The sequence below is a fragment of the Danio rerio genome, chromosome 7 (assembly GCF_049306965.1).
Source record: "Danio rerio strain Tuebingen ecotype United States chromosome 7, GRCz12tu, whole genome shotgun sequence".
Classification (NCBI taxonomy): Eukaryota; Metazoa; Chordata; class Actinopteri; order Cypriniformes; family Danionidae; genus Danio; species Danio rerio.
The window spans coordinates 72659157-72678163 of record NC_133182.1 but is presented as its reverse complement, the minus strand read 5'-3'; the positions used below and the strand labels follow the sequence as shown (position 1 = coordinate 72678163).

Sequence of the window (19007 nt, the reverse complement as noted above, 5' to 3'; positions counted from 1 at the left end):
CCGGTTTCCCCCCACAGTCCAAAGACATGCGCTATAAGTGAACTGGCTGAACTAAATTGGCCATAGTGTATGTGTGTGTGTGGATATGAGAGTGTATTGGTGTTTCCCAGAACTGGGTTACAGCTGGAAGGGCATTCCCTGCGTAAAACATATGCCAGAGTAGTTGGCGGTTCATTCCGCTGTGGCGACCCCTGATAAATAATTAAGCTGAAGGAAAATGAATAAATGAACTTGTAATTGATCAGAGGACATTACAAATGCTGTACATCATGATTGCCATAAGATGTTTATTTATTTATTTATTTATTTATTTATTTTTTTTTTTAGGTACATGAAAGAGCACATACAGGGGACAAGCCATACTGTTGTGACTTACCTGGCTGTGGAAAAAAGTTTGCAACAGGTAAAAACAAAACATTTCTTGGTTAGTTGATAGGTTTTTTTTTAAAGAAATTAAAAGGTAAATTGGTGATACAGTGGCGCAGTAGGTAGTGCTGTCGCCTCATAGCAAGAAGGTCACTGGTTCGAACCTCCGTGAAGTTGGCACCCCATAAAAACAAATAATCCCCAAAACTATGCCATTCGTTTGTGCTACGTTTGTGCTGATTTGTGCCGCAAAAACGAACGTTTGTGCTGGTTTGGGGTCTGAGATATTAAGCATTACTTTTTTAACCGTGTGACGTCACTCTCCACCCCATGTTGCGCAATTGACTTCAAAACAGCACGGGTCGTTTGTGCTCGGTTTGTGCTGGTTTGTGCCGTTAAAACGAACACGGTATCTGTTTTCCTCTTTTAGATATAAGCAAAATATTTCGGGAGCCGTGACGTCACTCTCCACCCCATTTCCTCCAAATTGCACAAAACTGGTATCATTCGTTTGTGCTGGGTTTGTGCTGGTTTGTGCCGTTAAAATAAACACTTTATCTATTTTCGTTGTTTAGATATAATCAAAATATTTCGGGAGCCGTGACGTCATTCTCCACCCCATGTTGTCTAAATCACACCAAACTGGTATCATTCGTTTGTGCTCGGTTTGTGCTGGTTTGTGCCGTTAAAATAAACACTTTATCTATTTTTATTGTTTAGATATTGCCTTATCAAAACATTTCGGGAGCCGTGACGTCACTCTCCACCCCAGGTTGTTTAAATTGCACAAAACAGGTGTCATATGTTAGTGCTGGATTTGTGCTGGTTTGTGCCGTTAAAATAAACACTTTATCTATGTTTATTGATTAGATATTGCCTAATCAAAACATTTCGGGAGCCGCGATGTCATTCAGCGCCCCATTATTTCCTCTAAATTGCACAAAACAGGTGTCATATGTTAGTGCTGGATTTGTGCTGGTTAGTGCAATAACAATTAACACTTTATCTATTTTTATTGATTAGATATTGCCTTATCAAAACATTTCGGGAGCCGAGATGTCATTCAGCGCCCCATTATTTCCTCTAAATTGCACAAAACAGGTGTCATATGTTAGTGCTGGATTTGTGCTGGTTTGTGCAATAACAATTAAGACTTTATCTATGTTTATTGATTAGATATTGCCTTAAAACATTTCGGGAGCCGCAACGTCACACAGCGCCCCATTATTTCCTCTAAAATGCACAAAACAGGTGACATTCTTTAGTGCTGGATTTGTGCTGGTTTATGCCATTAAAATAAACACTTTATCTGTTTGTATTGTTTAGATATTGCCTAATCAAAACACTTTGGGAGCCGCGACGTAACTCTATATTGCACCAAACAGGTGTCATTCAGTTGTGCTGGTTGTGCCGTTAATAAACACTTTATCTGTTTTCCTTGTTTGGATTTAACCAAAATATTTGGTTAGATTTGTGCTGGTTTGTGCCATGAAAATGAACAACAGATATTTATATTTGTGCACATATGTTACTTTCGTTTGCTCACAAATTGTGCTCGTTTGTGCTGCAAAAATATTATGTGTAAAAAAAATAATATCAGATCATTAAGAGGTCTCTCCACCCCAGTTGCTACATATTTACTAAAAGAGTCTCGTTTGTGTGCGTTTCATTTGTGCTGGATTGTACCTGAAAGTTTCGTTAGTGTTGCTTCTTTTATTAAAATATTGAATGAAAGATAATGATATCAGCTACCCGCATATTTTAAAATATTTAAATTTGTTTGGGCTGATAGAAATTTTGTTTAAGATGCTTTTTTTTTTAGATAGCCTAGGCCAAGGTTATCCTGAGATCTTTTTATTATTAGAAAAAGCATGAAGGATGCGAACATAATTTTGACATATTTATTCCAAGTAAAAGGGCTTGGCCAATATAAAGATAATTGGCTACAACCCTGCTACTTATCTACTTCGTTTTAGTCTCATATGAGTAGCCAGCATGCTTAACGATAGGGGAAAAAAATAATTTCAAAAAAATATAAATAATTTTTATTAATTTTATTTATTAATTTTATAAAAATGTATTAATATACATTTTGTTTTACCTGTTTAACCATGCAGCGATTTTCTCTTAAATACTCTTATCATCTGGTCGTCCATATTAGGCTGCTTTCGTATTTAAACTAGCAGCCTAAACTTTTCTGTTGTGGTAGGTAGGCCTACCACTTATGATTAAGTAAAGCAGCTTTAGTGGACTTATTTAGTCAATATTTATTTTATGGGGAAAAATAGATTATAACACATGCAAACACATAGGCTCTGCGTTTTCTACAGATAAGTTTTGGTTTTCGTGATTGTGTTGTTTGTCATACAGTAAAAGAACAATGTCCAAATGGCAATAAAATAACAATAAATAATTGATTAATTAATTACAATTAATAATAATAATGATAACAATAACAACAATCATATAAAATATTTACATTCACTTAATTGGTAAACACTGTGCGTTTTTATCACGGGCTGTAGGATGTTATTTTGACCATTTTGATTTGGTTTAATAAAAGATAAACATGTAATATTTTGTCACATTTTAGTTATCCTTAGTTATCTTCTTATTATTGTCATTATTATTAATATTATTATATTTATTTTATATTTAATAACTTGTAGACTCTTTAAACAATGAGGAAATAATTAAACTTTTTTAATTCAAGGCCCAGACAGCTTGTTTTGTAATTTAATGCCGGCTATAGGCTACCACCAGAAGGACGGTTATACGGCGTGTTGTGATGTCGGCCGTCACCGGAGAAAATTAATTTAAACTTTAAAACTTTAATTTTTTGGACTTTTGTTTGAAAGCTTTAGTGGCACTGTAGCTGTCCAAGGTACTGTTGTATAATTTAAATTATAGCCTATATATGCACCAATAAACAAGTCGAATGAATGAATGAATGAATGAATGAATGAATGAATGAATGAATGAATGAATGAATGAAATATAGATTCTTAAATGTTGATATTGTTTTTGCTAATAAAAAATAACAAATGTTTAATAAAAACAAAATGAGCAATTTTTAATATTTATACAATTCAGTTAAATATAAGCTGGACATTTTTGGGGACATGTAATTTCTCTGTGATCTTTAATATATACTGGGTAGCTATATTTTCTAAAATCTCAACCAGGAATTGCTTTAATATGAATATGCTTTACATCCTGATATGCTGTTGTTTCATTTTCATTTTTATTCAACTTGAAAAAAATCGGTATTTAATGTTTGAATACTAAAATAAATAGCAGCCATTGTTTAAATGGTTATTTTACCAACAAAATGTATATTTTATATTTTTATCAACTTTTGATATAAAACCTCTGTGTAATTTATTGATTGTTAAAAATGAAATAATTTAAGTGCTATATTTTTTATTAGTGAAAGTGCACGCTTACTTTGCCCAAGGCCTGTCAAAAAATATATTTCTGCCACTATAATACAAATGCACTATTATTGTTTTATTATCATTGTTTATTTTTCTGTAATGTATAAAATTTTTGATACATTTATTTCCCCTCCAATCATTTTCATTTATCACGTTAAATTTTGGTCATTTTCCCTCCAAATAAAATTGATTTGCTGTCTTGCCTGGTTTAGCACGGAATGTGAGCCTAACAGTTCAGCATACAAAAGGGTCCGAACGATTGGAAAAGCGGCTTTTAAAGAGACAAACTATATGCGAAATTTGTTTCAAAAAGATATTTTTTTCCAAAAAAAATATCCGAATTATATTTTAATTTGAGGCCAACTGTGCGGGTGGATGATTTCCAGTCAGTGGAAAGTAGGCCTATGAATTTAATATGCCTCATATTGTATCACAATCTTCTGTCATATATTTGCAATTTTTTAAATATGTCATAACACAAATGAGACTATTTTAGTAAATATGTAGCAACTGGGGTGGAGAGACCTCTTAATGATCTGATATTATTTTTTTTACACATAATATTTTTGCAGCACAAACGAGCACAATTTGTGAGCAAACGAAAGTAACATATGTGCACAAATATAAATATCTGTTGTTCATTTTCATGGCACAAACCAGCACAAATCTAACCAAATATTTTGGTTAAATCCAAACAAGGAAAACAGATAAAGTGTTTATTAACGGCACAACCAGCACAACTGAATGACACCTGTTTGGTGCAATATAGAGTTACGTCGCGGCTCCCAAAGTGTTTTGATTAGGCAATATCTAAACAATACAAACAGATAAAGTGTTTATTTTAATTGCATAAACCAGCAAAAATCCAGCACTAAAGAATGTCACCTGTTTTGTGCAATTTAGACAACCTGGGGTGGAGAGTGACGTCACGGCTCCCGAAATGTTTTGATAAGGCAATATCTAAACAATAAAAATAGATAAAGTGTTAATTGTTATTGCACAAACCAGCACAAATCCAGCACTAACATATGACACCTGTTTTGTGCAATTTAGAGGAAATAATGGGGCGCTGAATGACATCTCGGCTCCCGAAATGTTTTAATTAGGCAATATCTAATCAATAAAAATAGATAAAGTGTTAATTGTTATTGCACTAACCAGCACAAATCCAGCACTAACATATGACACCTGTTTTGTGCAATTTAGAGGAAATAATGGGGCGCTGAATGACATCGCGGCTCCCGAAATGTTTTGATTAGGCAATATCTAATCAATAAACATAGATAAAGTGTTTATTTTAACGGCACAAACCAGCACAAATCCAGCACTAACAAATGACACCTGTTTTGTGCAATTTAAACAACCTGGGGTGGAGAGTGACGTCACGGCTCCCGAAATGTTTTGATAAGGCAATATCTAAACAATAAAAATAGATAAAGTGTTTATTTTAACGGCACAAACCAGCACAAACCGAGCACAAACGAATGATACCAGTTTGGTGTGATTTAGACAACATGGGGTGGAGAATGACGTCACGGCTCCCGAAATATTTTGATTATATCTAAACAACGAAAATAGATAAAGTGTTTATTTTAACGGCACAAACCAGCACAAACCCAGCACAAACGAATGATACCAGTTTTGTGCAATTTGGAGGAAATGGGGTGGAGAGTGACGTCACGGCTCCCGAAATATTTTGCTTATATCTAAAAGAGGAAAACAGATACCGTGTTCGTTTTAACGGCACAAACCAGCACAAACCGAGCACAAACGACCCGTGCTGTTTTGAAGTCAATTGCGCAACATGGGGTGGAGAGTGACGTCACACGGTTAAAAAAATAATGCTTAATATCTCAGACCCCAAACCAGCACAAACGTTCGTTTTTGCGGCACAAATCAGCACAAACGTAGCACAAACGAATGGCATAGTTTTGGGGATTATTTGTTTTTATGGGGTGCCAACTTCACGGAGGTCTGGTTCGAGCCTCGGCTCAGTTGGCATTTCTGTGTGGAGTTTGCATGTTCTCCCTGCGTTTGCGTGGGTTTCCTTCGGGTGCTCCGGTTTCCCCCACAGTCCAAAGAAATGCAGTACAGGTGAATTGGGTAGGCTAAATTGTCCGTAGTGTATGAGTGTTTGTGTGAATGAGTGTGTGTGGATGTTTCCTAGTGATGGGTTGCGGCTGGAAGGGCATGCGCTGCGTAAAAACGTGCTGGATAAGTTGGTGGTTCATTCCGCTGTGGCGACGCCGGATTAATTAAGGGACTAAGCCGACAGAAAAATGAATAAAGAAATTAATTAATTGTAGCCTACCGTTTTCACTACCTGACCCACATGGTCTTTGCTTTACCCATAACCAATCCATAAATAAATAAAGTTACAAACAAATGACCACCTGTCAATCACTTTTTTTCCGCGGGACTCTTACATGAGTACGCACAGTGATCTGTGTCATCCTCATGGCTTTTCCCTCAGCTGGTGGAGGGGACGAGAGTTTGGTTGGAGTTCACTGTAGTGCATACATTTTCATTGTTTTCACTGCAAAATCGTCACCGTGTGTGCTGATTTAGGAGACATTTATGCAGAATGCATCTTTGCACCTAAAAACGCCAAACGCTGCGCTCAGGAACATTAAAACAGTTGTTATGCGAACTGGCTGAAGTAAAAAACAGTCTGCAATGCTTGCCCCGCCTTTGTGCTCCTCTTATTGGCTCACTGCTCTAGAAGTGAACACGAATGATTGGTTAATATCAGCTGTCAATCACTCACTCAATGACTTCTGCTTTCAGATGACAGGAGCTCCAACCGCGAAAATGTGAAGCGATGAAGATGAGAGAATGAAAATAACACTGACAGATTTACCTAAAGTTACTAATAATGGCACAACTTCCTAGTAAACATGTGCTGAATTTTATTCCACCATTTACACTTTTCCAAGAGTAGATAAAAGACTTCCAGTGGCTCAAAGTTGGCCATGAAAATAACTAAAGCCATTCACTGTTAAGTTTGTGGGACGGGGTTTGCAGGTAATAAAGTTTGGCACTGAATCTACTCATTTTAAGCGTGAGAGGTGTTGTATAATCCTTCATTTAATCCTCACGTTGCTGTCAGCCATGCAAGCGGCAGCTATGTAACATTTAACACAGCTCATAAAAAGACCGTTATTGCTATTAAGATGAAATGCAAATAATAAGTTACATATCAATATAAATGTGGGGCTAGGCGATGGATGGCGATACCGGCTCAGCATCGTGAAATTTGTCGACCATCGGGGATGGACGATCGCATCGTCTATCGGCACAACCCTAGTAGCAGTTTCGTTTTTTAATCCGTGCAACAGAAACGCGGCTTAGAAGCCTATACGATTATTTAACTGTGAATTAAAGCGCAGTTAATAGTGAAACTATGGCTAAAATCGTTGCATCCCTATTGACGATATCAGTGCATAGTACAAAAGGCCTTTTCTACAAACACATCCAAATGTTTTCGGCTGCCCGCTCCACTTGCTTATGGTGACACGCTCCTTCGCAGCTCATGCTGTATTGAACAGACGCACGCCATTTCATTACTATAGCGGCTGTTTTTCGACTGAACTAAATTTATTTTTGATGTCTTGGTCACAGTATTTGGAGGGCCGGAACAAACAGCCTCTGGGGCAATAGCCCTGATATATGTGCTATAACATGTAAAATGGGATCACGAAAGCAACATTCAAAAAGCAACTCATATAAACACCTTAATCATATTATTGTCTTTAAGCAAATAATTTGATTATTGATGTCCATGTAAACATAGTCATTGTTCTCTCTTCTGGCTGCTGTTATCAGTGTCACACAATTTTTGTTCCTTTTTCTGAAAGTCTTGATTAATAATAGGAGTGAGTTTAAGTTTATCCAGCTATGACTACTTCTGCTGCTGAGGAAACCGGAAATGTGAAAAGAGTCCATTTGCTGCTGTGATTTCATTACCTAAAATGACTTTTCTCCTAGGTTATGGTCTGAAAAGTCACATCAGGACACACACTGGAGAAAAACCGTATCGCTGTCAGGAGCTGGACTGTAAAAAATCTTTCAAGACCTCAGGGGACCTTCAAAAACACACCAGAATACACACGGGTATTTGTTAAATCTGCCATTTATTCTATATGACATCAACAATCGTAAGTGTACTGTTATAAAAACGTAAATGTTTGGTACTAAATAGTGGACAAAAATATGAATTATGTGAGAGTCAAAAGGATATTTGTCATATTAACTTCATACAGACTGACAACTGACCTATTTTTTGTCATTTTTGAAGGAGAGAAGCCATTTCTATGTCCTTTCCCGGGCTGTGGGCGATCCTTCACTACCTCAAACATCTGTAAAGTGCATGTTCGCACGCACACAGGAGAGAAACCGTACCACTGCCCAGAGCCAGGCTGTAATCGGGCCTTTGCCAGCGCAACGAATTACAAGAACCACATACGGATCCATACAGGTGTGTTGTATGAATACAGTAGCAAATTGTCAGTGTTGACCTTCCTAATGCATCAGCCAAGCAATAATGGACAAGGGGTTGTTTATTTATTAGAAAACAACGCACAGTCACGTCTTGAGTGTGCATTACTTTTTAATAAATCAATAGACCAGAGTTAGTTACTCTTATGCAATGGTTATCAAACCTATAGAGATTGTTTACATGATGCATTTCAAAACATGCCTGGCACTACTTAAGCGGTGCATAAATATCAACATTTTTGCACACCTTTAGACCAGAGGTGTCAAACTCCCGCAGCCCAACACATTTACCTGTAGGTTTCAAACTAGTCTGAAGGACTCAGTTAGTTTGATCAGGTGTGTTTAGTTGGAGTTAAAACTAAACCATGCAGAGCTGCAGCCCTCCAGGAACAGAGTTTATCACCTGTGCTTTATACAGTTAATCGGCCAATCAGAATCGAGCATTCAGCTGCCCTGTTGTATTGGCGATTGTTTTAGAACTTCAGAATCAGCTCCCTATGGGAGAAATGACTAGGAATAATAAACCGCGGAAAACAGTCAAACTACTTGCTCTACAAACAAGTGTTTGCATGACTATACAGACAAAATAGAATAACATAATAAGAAAATATTAGTTTGCAACATCAAGCAGCATAAAGAGCTGTTTTTAAAATCTAAAAATGACCGGAGGTCTCCAGCCAAAAAGATTACAATTGGTGCACCTGCTCGTACGCAAAGAATAAGGTGAATAATGATGTGTGTGTGTGTATATACTCTATTACTCTAGCCATTTATAATAAATTGCCCCAAAAATAACTTAAGAATTGTGTGGTTTCAACTCATTTAAAATAAGTAGTTTGAACCAGCAGCAAAAGTCATCTTATTGAGTGTAGTGGAGAGTATATTAGATATAGAGTCTAATGATTAGTTATTAGAGATATTACTATATAGAGCTGTGGTGGGCAAACTTTTTAGACCCGAGGGCCACAGCAAGTTTTGGGAACCAAGTGAAAGGCATCATGTCAAATCCTTCAAAAAATTACTTTTATTTATAGTGGCAGTATGCATAGAACATGTAATATCGGAAAGAAGCACGTCACATTAACACAAAACTGATTTTTTAAAAAGTTATTATTGAGTCAAATTTACAAGTCACATTAATTTGCACTGCTATTTTTATTTACTTATCAATCACCATAAAACAATAAAATAATCCCTTATAAAATATAATAATGATAATAATAATAATAATGTAATAATTGTTACAGTGAGAATAGAAAAAATATTAACTGCTAGAAAAAATCTCATATTAACACATTTAAAATAATTCTATTCAGTCAAATTTACAATCATCTAATTTACACTGCTTTTAGAATATACAGATCAGTCAACATAAACTTGATAAAATCTTTGATAAAAGAACTTTTTAAAGTGGATGTATGCATATTAAATATATTCTATGACAAAAATGAACACATTTAACCAGCAATTATTATATAATTTGAGTCAAATTCATAACAATCTCATTTGAGCTTGTATTAATATGCTCATATCAATCATTATAAAACTGGGATAAAACGAAAGAATCTTAGTCTTTATAATTCCAAGTCATGTTATTATGAGTGTTAATGTGAACAATGAGCCTGAAAATAAAGTTATATTAATATCAACAGCAACACTCTCGCAAAATACCCAGCTGATTCAAACATTGCCTAGCCACATAAAAAAAGCGCACTGCGCTCCTTTTTTTTCTTGTCAACAAAAAGGCAGTGAGGTGCACCTCGCATTTTTGGAACGTAATTACACGTTCGGTGTGATCGACCCCTTAGGTTGTAGTCTTTAAAAACAGCAATACTTTCTTGGCATATTAGACCTAATGCAATCGGTCCGATGATGGTGAAGAATTATTTTGTTGTCCTTTCTTTTTTAAACGCACAATATTTAAGAGTCTTTTTTTTTTTTTTTTTTTTGCCTGACTCATTGTCTGTCATTCAGTGCATTTAAATATTCGAGAGTGTGTTCTATTTTTACTGGTTGCACTAATTGTACCGCGTGCAATACTGCCATCAAATGGCATTCACTTGTATTGCATCACTAATTTACTAATTCAGAAACCAAACCTTTACTGTGTTTTCACACTGAAAGCAGTGAGAGCGTCCAAGGTTGCTCGGGCCGCCCTGGCGAGAATGCTATCTGCCTTCAGTTCCGGCGATGAGAGCGTCAGAATTTGCTACATTGGTCTTGTATTTAAAGTGGCCGTTGCAGCATATCAGTTACATTCCTGCATAAAACGTTCATTTAAAATGTTGCGCACTTAAATATATAGATATAGATATAGAGTCTTGGAGTATAGTGATTAATAGTAAAAGGGCAATATCAGAAACAGCCATTATGAAATACCTAAAACAATGTTTTTATTAATGACAGGTGAGAGGCCGTACGTTTGCACAGTTCCTGGTTGTGACAAGCGCTTCACGGAGTACTCAAGTCTATACAAGCATAATGTAGTGCACACTCCCTGCAAACCCTACAAGTGCAATCACTGTGGAAAAACCTACAAGCAGATTTCCACACTGGTCATGCACAAGCGCTCCGCACACAACGACTCCGAGCCTATAGAAGAGGAGATGGAGGGCTATTTTGAGCCACCTTCAGGTTGGTTTTGAAAAACGTACATGCACATTATAATTACACAGTACACAAAGTCAATGAACATGTATACAATGACATCACCTATATACTATATAACTGCAGGCTAACTTTATTATGCTTATAAAGTGTGTATAGAAAGTATTCAGGCACTCTTAAATCTTTCGGTGGACAGCTACTTTTACGTCTCTCCAGAGATGTTCAATTGGGTTTAAGTCTGGGCTCTGGCTGGGCCATTCAAGAACAGTCACAGAGTTATTGTGAAGCCCCCTTTAGCTGTAAACCTTCGCCCCATCTAAGATCCTGAGCACAGTGGAGACAGATTTAATCTAGGATATTCCTGTACTTGGCCGCGTTCATCTTTCCCTGGATTGCAACCAGTCGTCCTGTCCCTGCAGCTGAAAAACACCCCCACAGCATGATGCTGCCACCACCATGCTTCACTGTTGGGACTGTATTGGACAGATGATGAGTTTTCTTCTCCCATACCACTTAGAATTAAGGCCAAAAAGTTTTATCTTGGTCTCATCAGACCAGAGAATCTTATTTCTCACCATCTTGGAGTCCTTCAGGTGTTTTTTATGTGTCGTGCACTGAGGAGAGGCTTCCATTGGGCCACTCTGCCATAAAGCCCTGACTGGTGGAGGGCCGCAATGATGGTTGAGTTTTTGCAACTGTCTCCCATCTCCTGACAGCATCTCTAGAGCTCAGCCACAGTAATCTTTGGGTTCTTCTTTACCTCCCTCACCGAGGCTCTTCTCCCCCGATAGCTCATTTTGGCGTGATGGCAAGCTCTAGGAAGGGTTTTGGTCGTCCCAAACGTCTTACATTTAAGGATTGTGGAGACCACTGTGCTCTTAGGAAGCTTAAGTACAGCAGGATTTTTTTATAACCTTGGTCAGATCTGTGCCTTGCCACAATTCTGTCTCAGATCTTCAGGCAGTTCCTTTGACCTCATGATTCTCATTTGTTCTGACATGCATTGTGGGCTGTAATGTCTTATATAGACAGGTGTGTGGCTTTACTAATTAAGTCCGATCAGTATAATCAAACAAAGATGGACTCAAATCTCACATGGGGCGTCAGCCTTAACGCTTCCTATTCACTTTGAATGAGTGACATCAGGCCTTACCGAACTGCATTGTGGATCCGTCGGCACCAATTCAGTGGCATTGCTTGCTGCAGAAGTTGGGACTTGCTCAACTTTTCAAGCGCCGACGTAAGCGTCAGCCAATCAGATCACTGTATGCAAATACACCAGCTCAGACAGTGGCCTGTTGCTGACTAATCTCATTGGCTGAAACTGCTATGATAATCACATCAGCCTCAACTTCAGACACGCCCTCTGTTTGGGGTTGACGCTGAAGTCCCGTGTTTATGGGGCATTAAGGATGATCAGAAGTAATGGACAGCACCTAAGTTAAATATATGAGTGTCACAACAAAGAATCTGAATACTTTGGACCATGTGATATCCTCAGTCCTTTTAAAAAAAAATCTGCTAAAGATTTATAATAATTCTTTGTTTTTCTGTCAATATGGGGTGCTGCGTGTACATTAATGAGGAAAAAAAATAAACACTTCCAGAAAATGGTTGTGAAGAGTGAAACATTTAAGCGGGTCTGAATACTTTCTACTTATCAGCTAATAAAGTTATGGTAAATAATCACTTTTCAGATATTTTTTGTAATGCAATAATGTGCACCTTTTGTAAAGCTGCTTTGAAACGATGATTGTTGTGAAAAGTGCAATACAAATAAACTTGAATTGAGTTGAACAGTCATATGTTGAAAATATTTAAAGGGACAGTTCAAACAAAAATTTAAATGTCCTCATCATTTACTCACACTAAAGTAGTTCATATTGTTTCTTTTGTCTGTTGAGCACAAAATAAGATCCTCTGAAGAATGTTGGAAAAAAGAGGCCTTTTTGATCCATAGTAGGAACTAGGGATGTCCCGATCCGGTGTGTTTGCCCTCAAATCCGAGTCATTTGATTTTGAGTATCTACCGATACCAAAACCCGATCCGATACTTCTATAATACATAAAAAAGAATAAAGAAGAGCGGTTTAATTCAAATGATTTTTTTATTTAATTCACCACATTTTAACATTCAACAACTTTATTAGTTTGTTGTGTTAAATGTAGCCTTTTCCTTCCCACCTCTTTTTTGTGATTATATATTTTTATTTAGCTTTTTTAAGAGTTAACAATACAGAACATCAAAACAAAGCAACAAACAAACTAAATTAAAACATACACAGTATATAAAATAAATAAGTAAAATAAAAAATAAATAAAAAGGGAGGAGACACAGTATAAACCAATGGAAAAAAGACATTTTGTCAAATCAAATCAAGTGGTACTGTTTTAAAAAAAATTCAAAAATGGATTCCAAATCTTTTTTAATACTTCATCTTCTTTCCACCTCTTTCAATCCCAAGTTTACATATCTCAGAGTTTGCTATGGCAATGTTGTCGTCATCAACTTTATAGTACCTCCAGACCGCAGACATACTACTTTGTTCTACTACTGTTCAACTTTGCTGGCATTTAACCAATAGCATCTCTGCAACAAAGGGGTGTCATGCCATATGCGTGGCTGTTTCTGTGTGATTGGACCTGATTTCCGATCATGTGATCAGATCTGGACATCCCTAGTAGGAACTTAAAACTACTACTACTACTGTCGAAGTCAATGGCATTTTTTTTCCACCATTCTTCAGTGTATCCTTGTTTGTGTTTAACAGAAGAAAGAAACTCAAACCCATTTAGAGCATGAGTAAATGATAGAGTTTTCAGTTTTGACCTTGTCTAAAGCTTTTAACAAGCTGAATTTCTGTTTGTTTTTATTATTTATTTATTTAAATAAAAGAGGCTATAGATGACCCGTCCCTCAGCGTCAGCCCGGTGAAGTGTGAAGACTCTGGTCCTGAAATGACTTCTGAAATCTCAGATGTCAGCGAACAACAGCACGTAACGCTTATCACACAGGATGGAGGTTCACAGGTTTGGATCTACACTTTCAGGCCCTGTCCAGACTCGTACAGTAATATAAAAACAGTTTATGTGCTAAATGAAAAATTCTGTGATTATTATTTTTTTTTTTAACAGGCTATTGGAAATGCAATCACTATGGTGACACAAGATGGCAGTATGATCACCATCCCACCCACTGAATCTTTGCTGGCATCAGCGGAGGCTCATTCAGTTACTGTAGCCACAGAGGATGGGACTGAAAGACAGGTGTGTAGGCTTTTAGATACTGTACATTTTAGGAAGCACACGGTTAAATTCATGTGTGTGTGTGTGGTTTTCTTTCCAACACATAAAACGTTCTCCTTATAATTAATACAATACTACATTCCACCTAGTAATTATTTGTGTGCATTTAGAGGTTCCCCTGACAGCAAACATTTATTTATTTTTTAATACCTATTTTCAGAGTACCCACAGGGTCTTAAAAGCATTGAGAAAGTCTTAAATTTGATCATCTCAAATTAAGGCCTTAATAGCCTTGAATTTTGTATACAAAGTCTTGGATTTTGTTACAGAGGTCTTATTTTATACATTTTTTTTTGCCTGTCCTAGAATTTATTTACCATAAAAAATAAACTGTTATTAATGTAGGCTAATTAAAAATTCATGCAGGGTAACTAGGCACCATAGTAAGGTACAGAGCAAGATAGGTACAGAACAAGATAGTCACTAGCCTCGTTTGTCGGCTAAAATTGTGTCGGCTAAAATTACTGAAAGTGTCAGTTTAGGGTGTACTCACACTATATACATTTGCTTTGAACCGGGCCAAAGCACGCTTGTCCCCCTTCCCGTCTTAAGCCTGATTTATACTTCTGCGTCAGGTGACCGGCGTAACCCACGGCGCATGCAACGTGCGTGGCTGTGTATTTATACTTCTGTGCGCTGTCTCTGTTGGTCTGCATTAACACTTCCGAAACGCTAGTTGGCAGTGAGGTGTTAATGTTCCTCTGTGTCGAGTTTCATCGCTGCTTTTTTGCTTTTCCTGAACACTTCCGGGATGTACAAGTGGCTCAAAAAGGAACGTGCAACAACTTTAACTATGAAGTAAACACAAAACAAAACTTTCCATCCGGAGCTCCTTCACGGGACTCCACACTTGTAAACAATTGCTCGCACCATTCGCGCGGCTCTCGGTCCTGCCCAGACTTGTCAGCGCTACCAAGCCGACCAATCACAGAGCTTACGCTACGCGTCGTTGCGACGTGTAGTTACAATTTTTGAGAGGTGCACGTCAGTGACGGCGACGGCCACGGCGAAGGGCTATGCGTCAGCGCCGTAGCATATGCCGGCGTTTGACGCAGAAGTATAATTTAGCCTTTACCCGACCTCTGAAATAGAGACTAAGCCGAAGGAAAACAAATGAAAGAATTTTCAAGCCTAAATCCACTCTCTAGAAGTAATTAAAATGGATGGAAGCATGCAAATCTGGCAAATTACCTCTGACAACTAATATGATTGTATTTCCAAAAAGGATCTACCTCCGTAAGCAAGACAACATGATCATTAGGGACGAGCACCTATGGTGCGTAGGCCCTAGTGAAATTGCTCTGTTGCTTATTATTCTTCTTCCGCAATTTTGTAATGTAATGTAATGTGTATTTTTATATAGCGCATTTATTGTGTATGGCCATACACTCAAAGCGCTTCACAATCATGAGGGGGGGGGGGGGTCTCCACACCACCACCAGTGTGCAGCATCCACTTGGATGATGCGACGGCTGCCACAGGACAACGGCACCAGTGCGCTCACCACACACCAGCTATTGGTGGAGTGGAGAGACAGTGATAGACCCAATTCGGTGGAAAGGGATGATTGGGAGGCCATGATCATAAGACCGAAAGAGGGACTTTGGCCAGGACACCGGGGTTACACCCTTGCTCTTTCACGAGAAGTGCCATGGGATTTTAATGACCACAGAGAATCAGGACCTCGGTTTAACGTCTCATCCGAAAGACGGCGCCCACTGACAGTGTAGTGTCCCCTTCACTTTTTCTGGGGCATTAGGACTCACGCAGACCACAGGTTGAGCGCCCCCTGCTCTCCTCACTAACACCACTTCCAACAGCAACCTAATGTTCCCTAGTGGTCTCCCATCCAGGTACTGACCAGGCTCAGCCCTGCTTAGCTTCAGTGAGTAACCGGTCTTAGCGTGCAGGGTGACATGGCTGTCAATTTTGAGGGTCTAAACATGCCCAAAAGCTCACGAAACTTTGCACACACCCCAGAAGTTCCGCGATCATGCTTGAAATGTCAAGGTGATAGAGCATTTTCAGTAGCAATTCCAAGATCTTCTACTCTCCTTAAGAACATCTCCTACTTTGGAGTTATTTCAGAGGTCACTGAAAACACACTTATTTGCTTTAGCTTTTAATCATGTGTTGTGAGTTTATGTATTTTGGCTCTTTGTATGTTTGCATGTATTTTGTGTTTTCTGTACAGCACTTTGGTATCCAGTGTGCTTGCTAGAAAGTGCTCTGGAAATAAATTGAGTTGAGTATTTCAGGCATTTTTCTTTGTTTTATTTTTTAATCCTATTCAAGTGTTTAATTAGAAACACAAATATCCACAGAATTTTGGAAAGTGGTCCCAGAAGTGCTTAAATGCTAACTTATTTTGTTTTTTTCTTTATTTTTCTTTATTTACTTATTATTGGCCCTGCAGAACTTTTATGAACCCATCTCATGTGCTATTTTTGTGTTGTTTTGTTTCTAGATGACTATTATGATGCCTGAATTAACATCTAGGAACACACAGGATGGATTATCAGCACATCCCATCACACTTCTGGCTACTTCTAATGGCACACAGATTGCTGTTCAGGTAGAGTTTACCTAAAGTCACCATTTTGTCATCAGTTTCTTTTATTTCTTATAAATTATGGATTTCATTTATTTATTTTACTCATTATTTACATAATTATTTATTTAGTATTTATTTTTTAAAAATCACACTGTTTTTACAGTTTATGGTAATACAATTTTTCTATTTTAACTTGTGGGTTTTAACTATTAATAATGACTAATTGCATATGAAAGAAAAGATTGTATTCACATAATATTTATCTGTTTGCTGCGTAGACTTATTATTATTCCATGTAAATCTGTAGACACGTGTGTAGAAAATGTTTATTTATATTTATATATAAATTTATATAATATTTTTACAAATTAATTCAATTATATAAAACTAATTATATATTAACAATAATACATCTAAATATTTTTTAAGTAAATACATTTATCTCTGTATTTATATATACATGATAAATGTACACAGCATGCATTCATACATTATGTATATTCTAACTTTTGTATTCGATTTGTCGCAATTGTTTAGTGGCACAAATTTGAACTCAAATAAATTAAAAATAAAGGTTTTTTAAAGTGTACATTTGTGTTTATATATATATATATATATATATATATATATATATATATATATATATATATATATATATATATATATATATATATATACACACACACACACATACACAGCACAAATGCATACATTATGTAAATTCTGACTTTTATTTTGTATTCAATATGCATTTATGTATCTATGTATCTATCTATCTATCTATCTATCTATCTATCTATCTATCTATCTATCTATCTATCTATCTATCTATCTATCTATCTATCTATCTATCTATCTATCTATCTATCTATCTATCTATCTATCGTCTGTCTATCGTCTGTCTGTCTGTCATTCTATCTATTGGTCTTTCTATCTACGTCCGTCCGTTCGTCTGTCATAAATATACAAAGCATGAATGCATACAATATGTAAATTCAAACTTATTTTGTATTTGATTAGTCACTATTCATTGTTTAGCAGCAGAAATTTTAATTCAGTAAATATTTTAAAGTATATACATTTATATGTGTGTGTGTATTTCATAAATATCAAATATGCATAATACATGTACATTATATAAATTCAAATTTTTATTTTCTATTTAATTAGTCACAATAAATTGTTTAGCAGCACTTGTTTTAACTCAATGTAATATCGTGTACAACCCCTTAAAGTACAGCTGTATTGTATCCTTACTTTATTATTATCATTATTATTTATATTAAATAAACATTTCCATGTCTAGTTTTGACCTTCATCTTTCATCTGAGCATGTAAATATTACATCTATCATACGTGTTGTGTTTTCTCTTGAAGCTCAGTGAACAGACTTCGCTGGAAGAAGCTTTGAGAATAGCATCATCATTACAGGCAGAAGAAGCGGAGCTGGCTGATTAACCACCTTCACCTTGAGACTGGATTTAGTGCGGATAGTGATCACATCAACTCGTGGATCAGCTTTTGTAATTCCCCTGAGTTTCCCCTCAATTGTACAAAGGTCAAGTCATGCACTATAATAGCATTTCTAACAGATTTTGATCACACTGATATAGATCTCTAAATGGCAGAACCCTGTTTGCATTTTTTAAATAAACTGATGATGGTGATATTTAGGTTGTTGTGATATATTTTCCCCTTATTTAACTCCTGATATTTACTCTTTGCTTGAAGGACAAGAAGCTCAGGTTCAAGTCAGATTAAACGTGGCTGACAGTAAAGCAAGATAAATGATACAAAAAAACAAACAAACACATTTTTTCATGCAACAAGAAAACATTTCATTCAAATTGTTATGCTGATAATACAAGCTAGCGTAAAACAGAAAGATGAATATGAAGTTGAAGCCAAAATATCAGCCTTTTGGTGAAATTATTATTCTTTTTCAATAGTGATGTTTAGCAGAGCAGGGACATTTTCACAGTATCTCCTGTAATATGTTTTTATCTGAATTGTCTGGTAAAAAAGCCAATCAAAGGACTGATTTTTGCCGTTTATTTTGATGAAACCCTTACCCAAAGAGCACTGACACATTATTTAAGCTACCCCTGAGCACTGTTTGTTTGATTGTAAATCCTTAAATTATTTTTAAGGTCAATAATATTAGCCCCCTAAAACTTTGTGTTTCAGTTGTCTATGGAGCAAATCACTGATGTTTAATAACTTTCCTAATTAACCCAGTT

The 19007-nt window shown here is 36.6% G+C and overlaps 1 protein-coding gene across 2 annotated transcripts in view; it reads left to right on the top strand.

The window, feature by feature from the left end:
- Positions 1-18440, top strand: part of znf143a (zinc finger protein 143a) — a 31736-nt gene extending 13296 nt beyond the window's left edge. The window contains exons 9-16 of one of the 2 annotated variants that reach the window (XM_073906514.1): positions 328-403; positions 7791-7916; positions 8101-8280; positions 10707-10934; positions 13804-13937; positions 14043-14174; positions 16681-16788; positions 18145-18440. In XM_073906514.1, coding sequence (XP_073762615.1) covers positions 328-403; positions 7791-7916; positions 8101-8280; positions 10707-10934; positions 13804-13937; positions 14043-14174; positions 16681-16788; positions 18145-18225 — 1065 coding nt within the window. In that variant the 3' untranslated portion in view covers positions 18226-18440. 2 annotated transcript variants of the gene reach the window in all.
- Positions 18441-19007: the final 567 nt, after the last annotated feature.